At 38.6% G+C, this 18,527-nt stretch overlaps 1 protein-coding gene across 1 annotated transcript; it reads left to right on the top strand.

The window, feature by feature from the left end:
* The first annotated feature begins 16,194 nt into the window (after positions 1-16,194).
* On the top strand, positions 16,195-17,781 carry LOC137718549 (RING-H2 finger protein ATL38-like). Its single transcript, XM_088698138.1, has one exon. It carries the CDS (start codon positions 16,326-16,328, stop codon positions 17,583-17,585), a length of 1,260 nt encoding a protein of 419 aa, XP_088554264.1. The 5' UTR covers positions 16,195-16,325; the 3' UTR covers positions 17,586-17,781.
* Positions 17,782-18,527: the final 746 nt, after the last annotated feature.

Below are 18,527 nucleotides of genomic sequence, written 5' to 3'. Positions count from 1 at the left end.
TTTTTCCCGAACCGTACGACACCTCTCCACGGTGAAAGCTTCAGGAATACCCAATCTCCGACCTCATACGTTCTGTTCGTAGCATGCCGATCCGCTAGACTCTTCTGCCTGTCCTGGGCTGCTTTCAGGTTAGACTTAATCACCTGAACATTCTGAGTAGTCTCCTCGACAATCTCTGGACCTACTAAGACTCTTTCTCCAACCTCTGACCAACACAACGGTGTGCGACAAGCTCTGCCATACAAGGCCTCAAATGGCGCCATGCCAATGCTTGAATGAAAACTGTTGTTGTAAGCAAATTCCATCAAATCTAACCGCTGGTGCCAAGCGTCACCAAACTGCAACACCGAAGCTCGCAGCATATCCTCCAAGGTCTGAATAGTTCTCTCTGACTGCCCGTCGGTCTGTGGATGATATGCCGTACTATAAAGTAATCTCGTGCCCAAAGCTTCCTGGAAAGCTACCCAAAACTTCGATGTAAATCGTGGATCTCGATCCGAAATAATACTCACAGGGACACCGTGGTACTTCACAACCTTCGAGATGAACAACTCCGCTAAACGGCTCAAAGAATACTTCTCTCTCACTGGAATAAAATGAGCCGACTTAGTGAGTCGATCAACGATCACCCAAATGCCGTCAAAGCCATTATGTGTACGCGGGAGCTTGTACACAAAATCCATGGTGATATTTTCCCATTTCCATTCGGGAACGGGAAGCGGCTGCAACAACCCAAACGGCTTCTTCCTCTCTGCTTTAACTTGCTGACAAACAGCACATCTGCTCACATACTCGGCTATCTCCCTCTTCATACCCGGCCAATAATAAAATGGTTGAATGGTATGATACATTTTCGTAGCTCCTGGATGCATAGCGTAAGCCGAGATATGTGCTTCATCGAGAATTTCTTTCTTCAACTCCACACTCTTAGGCACGAACATTCTACCTTCTAGCATCAACATGCCATCCGAATCACGAACTCTGAGGTCTCGCCTCTTTCCTTGATCTCGAGCTTGAATAAGTTCTTGAGTCTCCTGATCAGCTACTTGGGCTTCAAGCACCCGATCAACAAGTATCGGCCTAACTTGGAAATTAGCAAGTAATGCCACATCTCGATCTTCGGCTTCTAGCCTTACTCCCGTAGTACGCAAGTCCACCAAAAGAGGAACACGACTAGCGTACAACGCGTTAATACGGCCCTATGACTTCCTGCTAAGTGCATCAGCCACTACGTTCGCACGACCAGGATGATAATTAATCGTGCAATCGTAATCGCTGAGCAACTCCAACCACCTCCGCTGACGAAGATTCAGTTCTTTCTGAGTAAAGAGATACTGGAGACTCTTGTGATCTGTAAAGATCCTGCACTTTTCTCCGTAAAGATAGTGCCTCCACAACTTCAATGCAAAAATGATAGCAGCCAACTCCAAATCATGTGTAGGGTAATTCGACTCATGAGGTTTCAACTGCCGCGAAGCATAAGCAATCACCCTACCATGCTGCATCAATACACATCCCAAACCATTTAAGGAAGCATCGCTGTAAACCTCGAAATCACCACTATCGTCTGGGAGTGCCAAAACAGGTGCATGAGTGAGACAATGCTTCAACCGCTGGAAACTCTGCTCACACCTATCATCCCACTCAAATTTAACATCCTTCCTCGTTAACCTCGTCAACGGCAAGGCAATCACCGAAAAATCCTTAACGAATCTCCGATAATACCCTGCCAAACCAAGGAAACTTCTCACCTCGGTGACGGTTCGCGGCTGTTCCCAACTCTCCACAGCTGCAACCTTCTGAGGGTCAACCAAAATACCCTGAGCAGAAATGACGTGCCCCAAGAACGCAACTTGGTCTAACCAGAACTGGCACTTGCTAAACTTAGCATATAACTAGTGTTCCCTCAACCTTTTCAACACCAAAGTAAGATGTCGAACGTGCTCCGCTTTCGACTTAGAATACACCAGAATATCGTCAATGAAGACAATGACAAATCTATCCAAGTAAGGCTGGAATACTCGGTTCATCAAATCCATAAAGGCGGCTGGTGCATTCGTCAACCCAAATGGCATAACCAGAAACTCGTAATGACCATAACGAGTCCTGAACGCCGTCTTAGGGACATCATCCCTACTGATCTTCAGCTGATAGTAACCAGACCTCAAGTCTATCTTAGAGAACACACAAGCACCTCTCAGCTGATCGAACAAATCATCGATACGAGGCAATGGATAACGGTTTTTAATCGTCACCCGATTGAGTTGCCTGTAGTCGATGCACAGCCTCAAAGTTCCATCCTTCTTCCTCACAAACAACACTGGAGCGCCCCAAGGCGAAGTACTGGGCTGGATAAATCCCTTATCCACCAACTCTTGCAGCTGAACTTTCAATTCCCTCAACTCCGCGGGAGCCATACGATAAGGAGTTAAAGAAATAGGATTTGTACCTGGAATCAACTCAATGGTGAACTCTACGTCTCGATCTGGGGGTAACCCAGGTAAATCCTCGGGAAATACATCTGGGAAGTGTCTGACCACTCTCACATCCTCAACTTTGTTAGAAACAGCTTCATCTAGCACTACGTGAGCCAGATACCCCTGACAACCTTTAGATAACAACTTCTTCGCTCCCAGCGCCGAAATAACGTCATGTCTCACCCCACTCTGATCACCCATGAAAGTAACCACAGGTAGTCCAGGTCGATGAAACGTAACTACTTTCCCGTAACAGTCAATGTTGGCACGATAGAAGTGCAACCAATCCGTGCCCAGAATCACATCAAAGTCCACAATATCTAACGGGATAAGATCGGCTGACAAAGCAACTCCCTCTACGATCACTGGACATCCTGGGTACACACAATCTACAACGCAACTCTCTCCTCTAGGCATAACGACCTCTAAATCATACCCTAGAGGTGTGGGGCGAGGTTGCGTCACTTGAGCAAACGTATGAGAAATTACGGAATGTGTAGCTCCATAATCAATTAAGACTCTAGCAAAACAACCAAGAATGTTCAACGTACCCATAATCAAGTCTGGGTTGTTCTGAGTGTCCTGCAGAGAAATATTGTGAAGATGCCCCTGTCCCTGCTGACGCCCACCGCGGCCTCGGCTCACCTGAACACCGCGTCCCTGAGCACCACGCCCCTGACTGGGCTGGCCTGACTGTCTCGAAGACCCTGCGCTGCTAGTGGCAATCTCCCCCTGCTGATACTGTCCTCCCTGATACCACTGTGAACCACCCGCTTGAGCTGGAGGATACGGCATATAGCCGCCCGAATACTGGGGATAGCCACCCTGGGGATAGGGATCCTGAGGGTACTGATACTGCCCCGGAACATAAGGAACAGCATCACCCTGATAATGGTAAGCACCACCTCGACCCGTCTGGCCGTAACTACTAGTACCCCGAATCTGCTGGAGTGGTGCAGGTGGTGGCATAAAGGTCTGATGTGGTTTCTGCTGCTGCTGACCCTGGGGACAATTCGCCGCTCTATGTCCCACCTGTCCACATGTGAAACAACCACTGCTACCACGTCTACACTCGCCGAAATGCCGGTTGTTACACCTACAGCAAATAGGGGCTCTACCTCGACCACCATCGCCCTGCCTCTGGCCTCTAGCGCCACCAGAAAATCTACCTCCACGACCCTGTCCAGTGGCACTGAAGCCACCACTCGAAGAACTAGAACTAGCTCCACTTCTCTTGAAGTTCTGAGTCTGACGGGGCCCGAGCGATGCCTGACCTTTGCCTTTGTCATCTTTCTTCTGGTTGCCGTCCTTCTCTTCATCAGAATCGCTCGACATATTCTCAGAGTCCTCGATCCTCAACAGTATCTTATAGAAGTCCCGGTAAGTCTCGCTGTGGACCGTAGACGCCATAGAACGCCACTTCTTTCTGGTGCCCAGACGGAAAAGACGGAGCATCTCCGCCGGATTACCAGCGACATCAGGGTGATAACGGGACAAGTCCGTAAACTTACGGTAGTACTCATTCGCTGACATCTTCCGCTGTTTCAGTTCGGAAAACTCCTGTTTCTTACGGTCAATGTACTCAGGGGGAACATACCTTATCCTAAACAACCTCGTAAAAACATTCCAATCAACCCTCTGATCCGGAGTCAACCTACGAAGCTCCTGCTCCCACCAAGCTGCCGACTCCGTATCTAGAAACCAAGCGGTCGTCTCGACCCACCTCTCCATAGGCAAGTTCCCCTGATTATGCAGCACCCGGAAAGTCTTCTCTATGTGTTCTAGCCAGCGCTCTGCGCTCTCGGGTCCCTCACTGCCCTTAAACTTATCCAGCTTCAAATTGTACATAGTCTCCAGAGGAGTCCTCTGGGGAGGGCGCATCACTGCCTGAAGGGCTGTAGCAAAAGCTTCCCCCAACTGAGTAATATCGGGGAAACTAGGCTCAGAAGAGCGACGGGGTTCCCGACGAGGCGGCATAGTTCTGACAGAAGACACCAAAATTATTAGAATACTCACAAGGACACAGGACTGTCAAACCTAGGCTCTGATACCAAACTGACACACCCCGACCGAGACCGGAGCGTGCTGGCCGTCACACAAAGGTGACGTAGCCATGTGCACGTGCGGAAGCTAATAAAGTAGTAATCTAAAAGTACGAATAATTAAAAACTTACATACAAGGTACTAATATAAGTGCTAGTACGTGATATACAAAATCAGAGCAGGTCTAGAGCAGTCCAAACAAAAACGATAACAGTAGTACGCCCGAAGGCGACCCTACAATGTGGAGCGTCTGTCAGAACGCCGAAAAGCTCTCAAGGGAAACCACCGCAACGGCTAAGCAACTAGAACCTGGAGGGGCGCAAAACAAAAGCGTGAGTGGGCAAAAACAAAGCTCTTTGAAAACCATTTAGCAAAATACATTATAACCCCTCGCCGTAAAACCTGTATACTTCCCAGAAAATAAACATATATACGTATGTATAGATATGCCAGTCATGCTCAAAGATCTACTACTCATGCTCAAGAATATGCCATGTCAAAACCTCACAATGATATGTAAGTGCCCAGGTATAAATCATATCAACGTCATAACATCTGGCAGCCGGAGTCACCTAACGTGACCTGTACGGCTGCATCTAGAGCTCAAATCTCAATCTCAATATCTAAACCTGCCCACGAGTCGGAACCACCTAAAGGGGTCTGTACGACAGGCCTGGGTGTAACATGTATATACGCTCTAGTGCTACGATCACGTGAAGGCTGTGCGAATAATCGCGGGTCACCTACGAGTCGGAACCACCTACTGTGGTCTGTACGACAGGCCTATGCACCTAGCTTGGATCCAAGCTGATCATATGGTGCGGGAGGTGAACAACACGTGAAGGACTGTGCCCTACTCTGGGTGGGAGCACTAACACCGGGGGTGCAGGTTATGAGCTCTCTAAGCATCTCTAACCACTATTTAATGCAATCGTTAAATAACGCTTACCTGGCACTTACCTATGCCTCCACAGCACCAACATATAAATATATATGACATATGCATAATTGAATATATAATTAAACGTATATGCCACTACTCATGCATAACCACCAATTATATAAAGAAATGGCATATAACGAAGCATTTATACTAATTTCTGGGAATTAATATGTATATAGGTATATACGGAAAACAAAAGCCCACTCACTGGTATGTAGAAGGGTCGTAGCCCCCCTGTCTCGCGTGTGCACGCTCGTCCTCTGGGTACGTGTCACCTAAATGCGACACAACTATAAAAACGTTAACTTTAAAGCACATAACCTGTTTCTCGTAATAACTTCTCATACATTGCTCAAAATGGACAAATGAATATACCCACGTGCTCTACACAACCTCAGGATCACAACCATATTTCTAGAATAATTTTTGGACCCCACACGCGCCCCCACGCGCCAGCACAGGCACGGACCTATGCGCCCCCCACGCGCGGCCACGTGCCAGGCACACTGACGGTGTCAACAGACGCCGTCAGGAATATTCCGTCAAACTGACGGAATATTCCGTTAAATCTAACCGGATCCGTTAACGGCGTTAGGAATATTCCGTCAGAGTTGACGGAATATTCCGTCGCCTTCTTCATTCGATCGCCGGCGACGTCGCCGGCGCCGGAAACTAGGAAAACCTGCAACTTAGGTTTTCTCGCTCATTTTTCATCCGTTTTTCGTGATTCTTGGACCAAACGAAAGCCCTAGACTAGTAGAACATGTCCCAACAAGTTTTAAGGGCTAAAACTAAGAGATTATACCTGTCCAAAAACTCCAAGTTCGGCCAACTTCGAACCAGGCCTTCCCGACGTCCAAATTCGTCCAACGAGCTACTCCGACGCTCCTGGGAACCTCACCAACACATCTACAAGCTTTAAAAGTCCAAAAACTCAATGTATAAACTTTGCATGAACAGTACCCAAATCGGCCATTGATGAAACGACGTGAAAACGAAGTATTCCTCACCTGAAAATGGTATGGTTGTGCTCGCCTCGACCTCACGAGTTGAATGGCGTCTTTGGTTCCTTCAATCTGTGATGGTTTGAGTGTTTTTGATGTTTGTCCGTACGTCGAAGGAAGAAGAAGAAGAAGAAAGGGAGAGAGAGAGACACGGGACAGAGACAGAGAGAGGGTGAAGAGAGACAGTGTTTGTGCAGGTGTGTGTGTGTGGCCCAAAGCTTGCCAACACCACACAAGGTAACCAAAAACAATAATACGAAAACCAACTAGGGGTAAAAGGGTCATTTCCTAAGCACGTTTCCGATATTTTCGGGACGGGATGTCACAGATATATTATTTTGAAATAAAATAGTGCATGAGGTATGAAAGTAAAATGTTTTAAAAATATTGTATGAGGTTGTAATAGACCTCAAACTTAAGTGGGTATGTAATTTACCCTTTTTTTCACACAAACATATTATTACTAATACAAATAACATCAAATTTTTTTCAAACAGATATCATGAACTAATTAATCAAATTTATAAAACTCATAACCTTCCTCTTTAATAATCTACTGGCCAATTTAATTATGACCACCTAAAATTTGTAATTATTCTTTTTTTGGTTAGGCTGTAGTATTTTTTTTTTTTTAAGGAGAAATTAGGTTCTTATCCCTTATTTTGCTACTTCATTGATTAAAACCTTATTCTTTTTCAATTTTTGTTCAAGATCCTTGGGTATTAATAAATCATTAATTATGTCAATAATACAATATTTTTTTATTTTTAAATATATTCCTTTAGTGTTAAAAATGTTACCATTAGTATATTTATATTTATGGCTAAAATTTTTATCATATATTTTTATTTTTAGTTTGTACCCATTTTTAATTTGCAAACCTTTTTTTTTTTTTTAATTTGTACCAATTTTCGTTTTCAGTTTTAATTTGTACCCATATATTAATTTCTTTTTGTGCCACATATTGTTTAAAGTTTTATTTGTATTTGTGCCCATGTGTTTACCGTCATGTGACATTGTATAATTAATCAATGATAGAAAAATTACATCCAGTGTATTTATGTTTTATGGCTAAACTTTGTATCATATATTTATATTTTTAGTTTGTACCCACTTTTAATTTGCAACCTTTTTTTAAATTTGTAGTATTTTCTTTTTAGTTTTAATTTGTACCCATGCATTAATTTTTTTTTTTTGCGCTCATATTTTTTAAAATTTCATTTGTACTCATAATTTTTTAATCTTTTATTTGTACCCTAATTTATTTATAATGTACCCATTCTTCTTTATTAATGTACGACTTTGTTATATATGAAATGTACCAATTTTTTTAACACTATGGATACATTCTTTTGCCATTTATTATTTCTTAGTGTTACATAGTTTTTATCCATTTATTCAATCAAAATGTTTGAATTTTTTTTATTGTAGCCATTTCTAATAGTATTATAATAAGGGATTTTAAATTTATAGGATTATAAATTTCATAAAATATCAAACAATTAATGTCAAAACTATAAAAATATAAATATTAATAGTAACATAATGAGGTGTACAAAGTCAAGAGACTTTGATCAAAGTTTGAATATCATTAAGGTTTTAGTCAAAGAGTGTTAGAGACTAGGGACTGCATCCAAAGTATCCCTTTTTTTTTTTTGGTTTTTAAAAAGGTGCTAATACTATTTAGTTTGCATGATAATTTTATAATAGAATCATGTACACGCATAACAATTTAATTACCTTAGCAGTGTAATAGGGAATTTTGACGAATTCTAGAATCAATCATTTTGAATTCCTTCCAAGGATAAGTTATTATGGGGATTAAGCTCGACTAATCTCATGTTAATTTATATAAAATCTTGTGATTTTGCTTCTTTTCACCCCGTTTGGACTCGGTTAGAACACAAAAAGGGGTCTAAAAGCTCTGCTTTTTGTATGTTCTTACGTTTATAGCATATGTACACTACAAAATGTCCTCGGAACGCATTGTACATTGTTGCAAATGCCACCCTGTCTGACAGTCTGAGTGAGAAGTGGCTACAATTATTTGATAACCACTTAGTTTCAATTTTTGTTTTCATTTTTTCGAAAATTGAAAAATGAAATTTTGTTTGTTAATTTTTAGTTTTCAATTTTCAAACAAATGAAAACAGAAAATTACTTTTTGGATGACCGTTTGATAACAATTTCGTTTTTAGTTTTTGTTTTTACTTTTTTGAAAACCGAAATCTAGTTTGGTTACTACTTTCATCTTTCAAAAAAAAAAAAAACGAAAACTACTTTCTTGCTGGTGATAATAATTTTGTTTTTAGTTTTTGTTTTCACTTTTTGAAAACTGAATTCTTGTTCGGTTACTATTTTCAGTTTACAGTTTACAAAAAAATGAAAACTAAAAAATGACTCTTGATAGGATTTTTACGACACGCGCAAAAGGGTTAAAAACACCTATAATACTTGCAAGAGAAACAAGGATATTGTAGTATAGATGACTTTATCAAGATCGTTCTCTACAGGAATTATTAAATAATTCATATTAAACCAAATCTCAATTACTTATTTAAAGGCAAAGTTTTGGGATGATTGATTTTATGACCTAATTAAATAAAAATGAACTTAATAAAAAAGAGTGGAAAAATATGCAATATTAAGAGAAGGAGAAAGAAATAGTTTTTAGAAATCAAATTGAGAAAGCATTAGAGTTCCGCCGTCACCTTAACAATATATGCCTACTTGGACCCCTAATATAGAGCATATATCAAACATACAATCAATCTATGGTATTTAGATCAAATCTAAACATGCATGACTCATTACGTTTTGTAAAAATCCTCTGAAAAACCATGCAACCCTTAAGACGTGGTATTCATCCTAAGTGAACTTGCATATATTAACCACAAGAAGCATTCGTCAATTTTAGGGACCGACCTCCGACCAAAATTGCATTAAATTACTTTTCTGAACATCGTAATGTCGCGAATCATCAAAACACTTAGATAGTTTAAACCGGTGATTAATAATTTAAAAACCTGCATGCATATTATCATAAATGAATTGAAAATGAACTACATATTCTTGCAAAGGCTCGTGGCCTCAAGCTAGCAAAAGAGATTAGTTACACATATTCATAATTAAAATCAAAAGGAATTGTAAAGATCAAAAATACCTTGAATGTAAAAGTTTGAAAATCTCTAAGCTTGGCCAATTTCCTCTCTCAGATATCGCATAGAAGAAGAAGGAATTAGGGTCGGCCAAAAGGCTTATTTAAACTACTATAATTAAATCCTCCAAGTAAAAGGTCTTAGAATTATAAGACTGGGAAACCAAATAAATTAAAATAAATTACACAACATAATCCTAAATTGACTAGTAAAATTCGCCCAAAATCTATATAGCCACGTTTTGGACCCATATCTGCTCCAAAACCAACCCAAACAACAGGATTTAAAGTTTGCAATATTCTGAACACTTCTCCAGAAGGCCACAAACCCATCAGCAGTCCTTGAGCTCCAAAAATGGCAATTAAGCACCAAACGTCACTTTCCAACACCGCGCATGCTTCTTTATTTTATCATCAGAAAATAACCGTATGGTGGAAAAAGCCGAAATTTTGATACGAACAAGGTAAGGAATTGCGAACATCCTCCAATTTGAATAACTCCAAAATTCGTCCGTCTGGTCACGTTTTGCTCCAGAGGAAATCGAATGTCCTATATATTATATTAACATCCCACATATTGTTGAATAAACTTCACATACTTAATACACCCCACATTTATTTTTTCAATTGAAAATTATCTTAATATACCCCCACATACTTCCTCATAATACCCTCACATTCCACATTTTCAAAATAAACATTACTTTTCTATATGCACGCCACATTCTCTATACACCCCACATTCTCCAAATTTTATAACACTCATTTGTTTCTTGAATCTCTCCTTGTTCAAAGTTTTCCGCGTTAGTACCCTTCCCATTAAGGAAACTTTGGAAGTTCTTAGCAGTAAACCCCCTTGTTTATCAACCACAATCACCTATTGCTCCTCACTTGTGAGGGCGAAAACCATGTCCATCATTGCTCCTTCCACAATCTCTAAACTTCACTTGGTTGTTCTAGCGATTGTTTCTGCAGAGTAGTCGTACTCCAATAAACATCCAGCAGGCAAAACTGAAACATTCCTACAGCGATACCGACGTGAATAGAAATCCATAATTTAGACCACCCTCGCCACTTATGGGCCGCTGCTACGAATCATACACCTCAAGAACAAAACTATTAATATTGTTGATTAGTAGCAGCAGTGACATTGTAAATAAATATTAGGCTTGAATTAATAATAGGCTTAAATAAATATTAGGGTAGTATGGTTTCCTGGGGAATCACAGGCAGGCATTTGGGAAGAAAGAAAGGAATCCTATAAAATAAAAAAATTCACCTTGATTCACAGTTTGAAGCCCGCAACTATGTTCGAAAGATAATTATGATACTTTTATAAAGTTTAATAACCCAGAAAAAGAGAAAGGGATTGGGTATGGAGGGATGGGCATATACGTGCAGTAAACGTTTTCAAAAAGGTAGTTTCATTCGTTAGAGTTTGCTCAATAATGAAGGGTAGGAGGAGCTTTGATAGTTGAAAAAGATAAACAATATGTTAAAAGTGATTTGTAGTGTATTCAGAAATTTCTTATTTTTATTAAACCTAATAAAGTCGAAATTATCATTGTATAGTAAGGTACATAAGTAATTTAGTATTATGGGGTGCGTTCAATATCACGTGGGTGCTAATAAAAAAAGTCGAATTGTAAAGCAAAATATCAAATTCTACCAAAATAATTATCAAAACATACTAAGAATATGATAAAGTATATAATATGAAATTGACTCATCAACTCTCGAGTTTTCAAAAGTTGACCTTGAATTTTCATTTTTTGGTTTTCAAAGTTTTCAATTAAAAAAAAAAAAAAACGAAACGATTATCAAATACTCCATAAGTTTTAAAATTTAACCTTAAATTTTTACTTTTTGATTTTCAGAATTTTGGGGGGAGAGAGAGAGAGAGAGAGAGAGAGAGAGAGAGAGAGAGATGAGGACGTGGAAATGAATCTATATGGCAGCTTCTGGTTGGTTGGTTTGACAGGTTTGGTAACTGCAAGCCAATGAGGAAGAAATTACTATGCTACATGTCAGCACATTTAACCCATTTTGACGAAATAGAGAATCTGATTAAAGTGGAGCATACATCGAGTTACATGATGGACAGTGACAATGCTTCAGGGAGAAAAGTGAAATTAAGTTCGAGTTCAAAGAAGTATTGCAAAAAATAAGCATATCATTTTCTCATATTATAGTATAATATTTTGGAAACATATCAATTTATGTCTTTTAAGTTATTCAGCTGTCTAATCATTCATTAAATGGGTAATATGGCGAGTGTGGAACAATTTATGAGCTAAAGTCTCAACCAACACTTGCACCACATGACAAAAAAAAAAAAAAAAACATGCACCGTAGAGCTTCCTCCTAAATCGATGATTTGTATCCTAAAATCATAACCAATCATACAATTTGGTCAAAATGTTCAAGCTTGGCTTATACAACAAATCAAAACCGTTCTACTACTACATAATGATACGCCATCAATACAATGATACATTAGACATTTAAATGAATTAAGAAGTGTAAGTTGATACAACTTTAAAACTTCATAATGCAATATGAGAAAATTCAAAACTCATAACCAATTTTGAAAACGACCTCAAAAATTTAAAGCATATAAATTTAGTAAGCCCAAAAAACTTAAAGGTACTTAGCAAAAATTCTACTTTTACCATAGTTTTCACTTTTCATACAACAATTGTATTACCTTTCTAATAAAAATGAAACCCACTTATATCGTTAAACTATGTGTCTATTAAAGAGGTAATACAAATATAATATTAATAATATAATAAATGTAAAATTACTTGGCTCTTAGTAAGGTCAAATCGTAAACCTACCTCTATTGTACCATCAAATTGCAAGTGGAGTAGCTTAAATTATTGAGTTTTCTCTACAACTCTTCTTCTATATCTTTTGGCCCACAACCATGTGAAACTTGGTCCGTACTATCTTCCATTAGTCCACACGTGTCTCAAGGGCCCCAAAATATTTGTATTCACTTTTGTTTTTGTTTGAGCCTTGGGCCTTTTTCTATGGGTCGGTGCCTTGGGCTTAAACAACTCTCTCTTTTCACATTTGACATACTATATATTTTGAGTAATTGACTGTTTCAGAAAGAAAACAAACTTGTGACAAGATTGATAGGGACGGATCAAGGGAAAGGTATAGAACACCCTTGTGTATATTTGGTAATGAGGTAAACAATCACGGGGTGATCTAGTGGTTGGGGACGAATTTTAGGTCCGAATTTTAAACGGCACATCCTAGGTTCGATCCATGATGTTGGTGAATTGCAGAATGGTGGTCAGAGGGAGACTGAAATGCATCTGTGAGTCTTTTCGGTTCCCAGAAGAGTGGACTGGCATGACTAAGTCATCAACTGGTTCCCTTTTAAAAGAAAGAAGGTGATGAGGTAATGTAGATATTCTCTCTATGTGTTTGATATGTCATTTATATATTCAATTAGTTGTTATGGTTCTTGCTGAAAAAGGACTACAATATTATAACTTGTACGAAATTAGATGTGTCTTGATTTGGTTAGCTCAATTTGATCAACGTGAAATGGGTCATTTTTATAGATCAAAGGAATGGTGGTTGATAGTGTGGCAAATAATATGAGCTTTAATTTCTATGGGCAATGTTGTGTTTGATGATATCTCGAAGGTTATTTGGATTGGGGTTGTTTCTTTATGTTGATTTTTCCTTTTGTTTGGTGTTTTGCTTGGGCCTTAAGCCCCCTTTGTAACTAAATAAACAACGGAGCAAAATTTGGATTTTTATTAACAAAGTTAAGTGTTTTGCTTCATTTTTTTTCCCTCGGTTTATGAATTTGGATTTTTATTGAAATTGTGAAACTCAAAAGTTGGGGATTATGTACAATTTTTATAGGGTCAAATATAATTCATGTGAATGTAAAAAAAATTTCAGATTGTAGACGAAAGCTGAAAACACAAAGGAGACCGATTTTTTGTTACTTGGTTTTCGAAAAAAAAATGTGTCAAAAGGATCGTAGGTACTGAACAAGGAAGAAGATGAATATGATGGAGAAGTAAAATTTCTTACTCGAGGACCACCCTGGGACTCTTGTGTTCTTCTTTTCCATTACCAATTCATCCTCGATTAAATACCTAGGCAAGGAGAAATCAAATTCATCTGCCAAGACATATGCTCATGTGATGAACAATAACAGCAATAACAGGATAAATTAGTAATTGTATGTTACAACTAAACATAAAAATTAGATGAGGGGATTTCAAAATAACAATTAGTAATTAGTAATTGTATGATATTCGATCATTACCTATTTTTAATATTGAAAATTAAGACTTTGTTAAATCAAAGAAGAAACCAGGATTAAATGTTTAACAATTATGAATACAACTCATCGTTCAGGATGTATATAATTTTTAACAAGCCCACGGTTTTAATAGGATTAGAGAGTTTGAATTTCTTCTAGTTAAATTTGTGTTTTGATTAGGTATGTGATTGAACCAATGAAATTCTTCCATTAAAACATAATAAGGAGTAGAAGCCAGCGAAGATATATTTTAATTGTGGGAATAATTAATTAAAAAACTTGACGAACAAGTGAGCTTTCTCTATCACTGACTTTTATATTATATACATCACAAACATGAATTTTGCCCATGTGTATGACCAAATAAATGAAGAAAATATTGGACAAGTAAATTAATCAATCTCTTTCGTGCCTTACATTCTAGTGTCAAATGTATTCATCAAGTTTGGAAGCCGCAAATTGAATTAATGGAACCAAACAGACAAAAAAAATTATTATAATTGATCAAGTAGACTGATCACTTAGTACTATGAACTTATGATCTAATGATATTTTTCTTCACTTGTAAGTAAGATGCTTTAAGTTCAATTTTACCAAAGATAAATTTAAACCACTTTATTGCTAGTTCATTATGAGGCTAAACTCACCTCTTTCTTAGTATAGATAATATCGTTTATTGAAAGAAAAAAAGTGATCAAGTAGACTAATCAGATGATCTCCCAGGAATAGTTTTAGCTACAACTTTTTTGCAGTCGTGGCTATCTCCATTGCCACTCACCTTTGCAATTCCTATAGAATCCAAAAATGCATTTCCTATTTTAATCTTCTTTTTTTTTTTTTTGCCTACAATGCTGATCACCACATGCCCCTTGAAAATAAGTCCTTTTCTAATTACAACTAAGCAATCAAGAGCAAATGTTTACAACTTTACATGCATGCATCTAGTTAAAAAAAAGTAGAAGAACCAATGAGACACGATTATATCCCACACACAATTTGCATCACACTTTTAGGCATGAAGAGCAACAAAAGGGGCAACACCTCTTAAAGGCCGTTTGATAACATGCATCTCGTTTTCAATTTTTTTTTTTTTTAAATAATTTTTTTATTTTTTATTTTCAATTGTGTTCCCTTCCAACAAATTAAAAAAAAATACGATCCAATCTATTACAAGCATGAGCAGGCACATACATAAAAGAATATGACCGCATCTGTTTGCCTTCCAACGCTTCTTCCTTTTTTTTCGGTTGCCTAATCCTAGATGGAATGTAACGATGTAGGAATCCATATGTTAACATAGTACCTATTTAGATATACTCAAATGACCACTTCTTATAATTGAAATATGTATATAACCCTATTCTGGTCTAGTTCGGTATAGAATGAACGTATAATCATGAAACTGACTTGATCATCATATTATGGATTATGAATTCATAACCCTAGTCTAGTCCCATTTTGAACGTAACAACAAACCTATTAATTCTTGTAGAAGCTAATTTTAAAGTCTTGCCATGAAATGACATTACCTAACAGAACAATCAATATTCTAGAAATAAACAAACACAACAGAAAAATTAGCTTGGACATGGTTGCTACTTTTCACTTCAAATAACTGTTCCTATAATACTCAGCCACTTTGATGCATTTTGAAGACAACAACAGTTATATATGTAGGCATTATTGCTGTCCTAAAGATAGAATTTTGCCGGAATGAGAAAACAAACCTAATAGTTTTTCACAACATGTCAAATGTTCTAGAAGATCATAATATTATATTGTAGGATAAAATTACTCATGTATGTCCAGCTCCAGCTACACAAGCCGCCTTAACTAATGGATTTTCGCTTTCAAAAATCCACACCAAACATTTACAACCAACAAAAAGAATCAAACTCCCGTAAACACATGGGCACCATTGCCACACCCAAACCCTACATCACCATTAATCATCACATTCAACACCAAATAAACGACAAATTATCCTTTTTATTAAAAAAAAAAAATCCTAAATAATTATTTTTTGATGAACGATAAGATTATTATACTAAAATTTATCTAAATTAACAGCGGGTGAGATTCGAACGAGGATGCTGAGAGAGAACAACACTACTCTTAACTAATTTCATTAAACCCAAATCCGCCTAAATAAATCCTTCTTATCCTCCGTAAAAAAAAAAAAAAATTATTTTCCTAGTGGGGTTCCACCCTCGTCATTAGTCAACCTTCAAAACTCCTTGCCTATAAGCCCACACGACTCAGTCAATCCTTCGTTTCATTCCTTCTTTGCTTTATACCTCTGCACAAACCTCATGGAGTAGCACCAACCCTTTTTCTATTTTTCTCACCTTCCTATTTTTTTCTTCTCTTTCGAGCAACAAACCTTAATAACTTGCCAGTCATGAAATACAACATTCATGCCGTCTTGCTATGGATGCTCAGCTTCCTCCTGTTGTCGCAGCTGATCACAGCCCAAACGACAGCGCCTTCTCTGCCGCAAGCCAACGGCTCAAGCTCGTCGAAATTCGACATCAAGTTGGCGGTGGTGATGGTGGTTCTCGTACTTGTATTCTTCATCTTGGGCTTCCTCTCCGTCTACACCCGTCAGTGCGCCCAGACCCGCCTCCACGGGCGCATGGTTCGAAACGGTTCCCGCATGGCGCGTGGCCTTGACCCCGCCGTCATCGAAACCTTCCCCGCCTTCATATACTCCGATGTCAAGGCGCTCAAGCTCGGGCAGGACGCTCTTGAATGTGCCGTATGTTTACAGGAGTTTCAAGACCATGAAACGCTGCGTTTGATCCCCAAGTGCGATCACGTATTCCACCCCGATTGTATTGACACGTGGCTGCTCTCTCACTCGACTTGCCCGGTGTGCCGGACTTACCTGGTTCCTAAACCCGGAGAAGAGCCATACACTTGGGTTGATCCGACTGAAGAGGATATCGAGTCGGGTCAACCTGAGACTGGGCCATGTACAGCAGAAGCACCCTCACCTCCACTACCGTCGCATATGCCACCCCGCCAAGTGTCAGTTCGGATGGTAGAAGATCAAATCAAAGAGGAGGAATCTCCATCTCCAGCACCTCCAGTGTTTATCAATTTGGTGAATGGAAGTGAGGCAACCAATCAAAGAGGTCCACCTCGGTCTAGGTCAACGGGTTTTGGACCGCCTCGGTCGAGATCAACGGGGATGCGGTTCACCGAAATATTATTTCCACGATCACATTCGACCGGACACTCGCTGGTTCAACCGGGTGAGAACGTCGAAAAGTTTACACTAAGATTACCGGACGAGGTACGGGCTCAACTTGTGAATTCAGCCTTGATTCGTAGCAGGAGTACCAACGTGGCATTCCCAAGGGCCGGCAGTGTGAGAAAAGGTTTAAGAAGTGAGAGTGGGCGTGGAAAAATCCCCGGTTTGTATGAACGGTCTGACCCAAGTTCGCGTTCGAACCGGTCGGGGCGATCGGGCCGCTGGGCTTTCTCATTGTTGCCGCCCTTTGTGTCTCGGAACGGGTCCGTTAGGAACCAAGTTGGTGATAACGACGTTGCAACTGTGTCGGCAGCCGGGCCATCGGAATTGAATAGAGCACCGTTGGACAGTAATGGTGGCGATCAACGATCAACTGATGCCTTGCGGCCGAAGGATCGTGTCTAAACAAGGAATACGTTAGGGTAGTTTGAGTAAATTGAAATTTTGTACATATTTTTTTTTTTTTTAAATATAGTTCATTTTCTTTGTTTTTATTCATTTCAAATTAAATTGTGAGAGGGAATACGTGTAAGAAAATGATGTGGTACCTACTAGTTTCAAAATTTTGAATATGAAATTTTGATTTGTTGTGACAAAGAAATTGAATACGGATGCCTTGCTAAGTAATAATGTTGGAAAATTACTGTTCTTTTCAGGAGACTCGTCCTAATTTTGGTGTAAAAAGAAGTTTATGTTACTACTAGATATAGAGGATTCCATGGATTCTTTCTTTTTCTGATGGGTGAGTTGATGTTTGTTTGTAAGTTGATAACTTGATGGGCATAGGGTTTCCATACAAAATATCCCATTATAAAATCCGAAACGTTTTTCGCTTGCGATTAGCATACTTTTACCGTACAACTTTTTTTTTTTTTTTTTTTTTAATATTCCATTTTTTTAGTTATCATTTAAATATCATCTTTATAAAAAAAATCAATCCAATCGGTGATCAATTGGTTATCCAAATGTATAGAACAAATCAACAATTCTGTATCAAGTAACATTTTTATGATGAACTGTCAATTTCACTTTAAACATATAAATGTCTAAATGATCTTCGAGTTGATTAATTTTTTTAAAGATAATCTTTAAACGATTTTGATTGTGAAAATTATATGTTGAAAAGACGTTAGTTGCAAGAGGTGAACAACTGTGATGAATGCAAACCGATGTGAGCAATTGGAAATAGAACATTCATTGGAATATTGAGAGAAATATCTCAATCCTTCATAAAGTAACATAAACATGAAAGTTTACCGTTGGACACTAAACAATTAAAATGTCTGTGGGCCGTTATCCTAAATATATTGGGATGGTCAAAGCATTTTTTGTGCCGCAAATTAATAC

This window comes from Pyrus communis, chromosome 8 (genome assembly GCF_041283825.1).
Source record: "Pyrus communis isolate YQ-2024b chromosome 8, ASM4128382v1, whole genome shotgun sequence".
NCBI lineage: Eukaryota > Viridiplantae > Streptophyta > Magnoliopsida > Rosales > Rosaceae > Pyrus > Pyrus communis.
The sequence above is the reverse complement of the archived record's forward strand: the minus strand, read 5'-3'. Positions and strand labels throughout refer to the sequence as shown.

What these genes read in the sequence shown, in the direction of transcription:
- LOC137718549 (XM_088698138.1), top strand. Translation starts at nt 16,326, where the DNA reads ATGAAATACAACATTCATGCCGTCTTGCTATGGATGCTCAGCTTCCTC.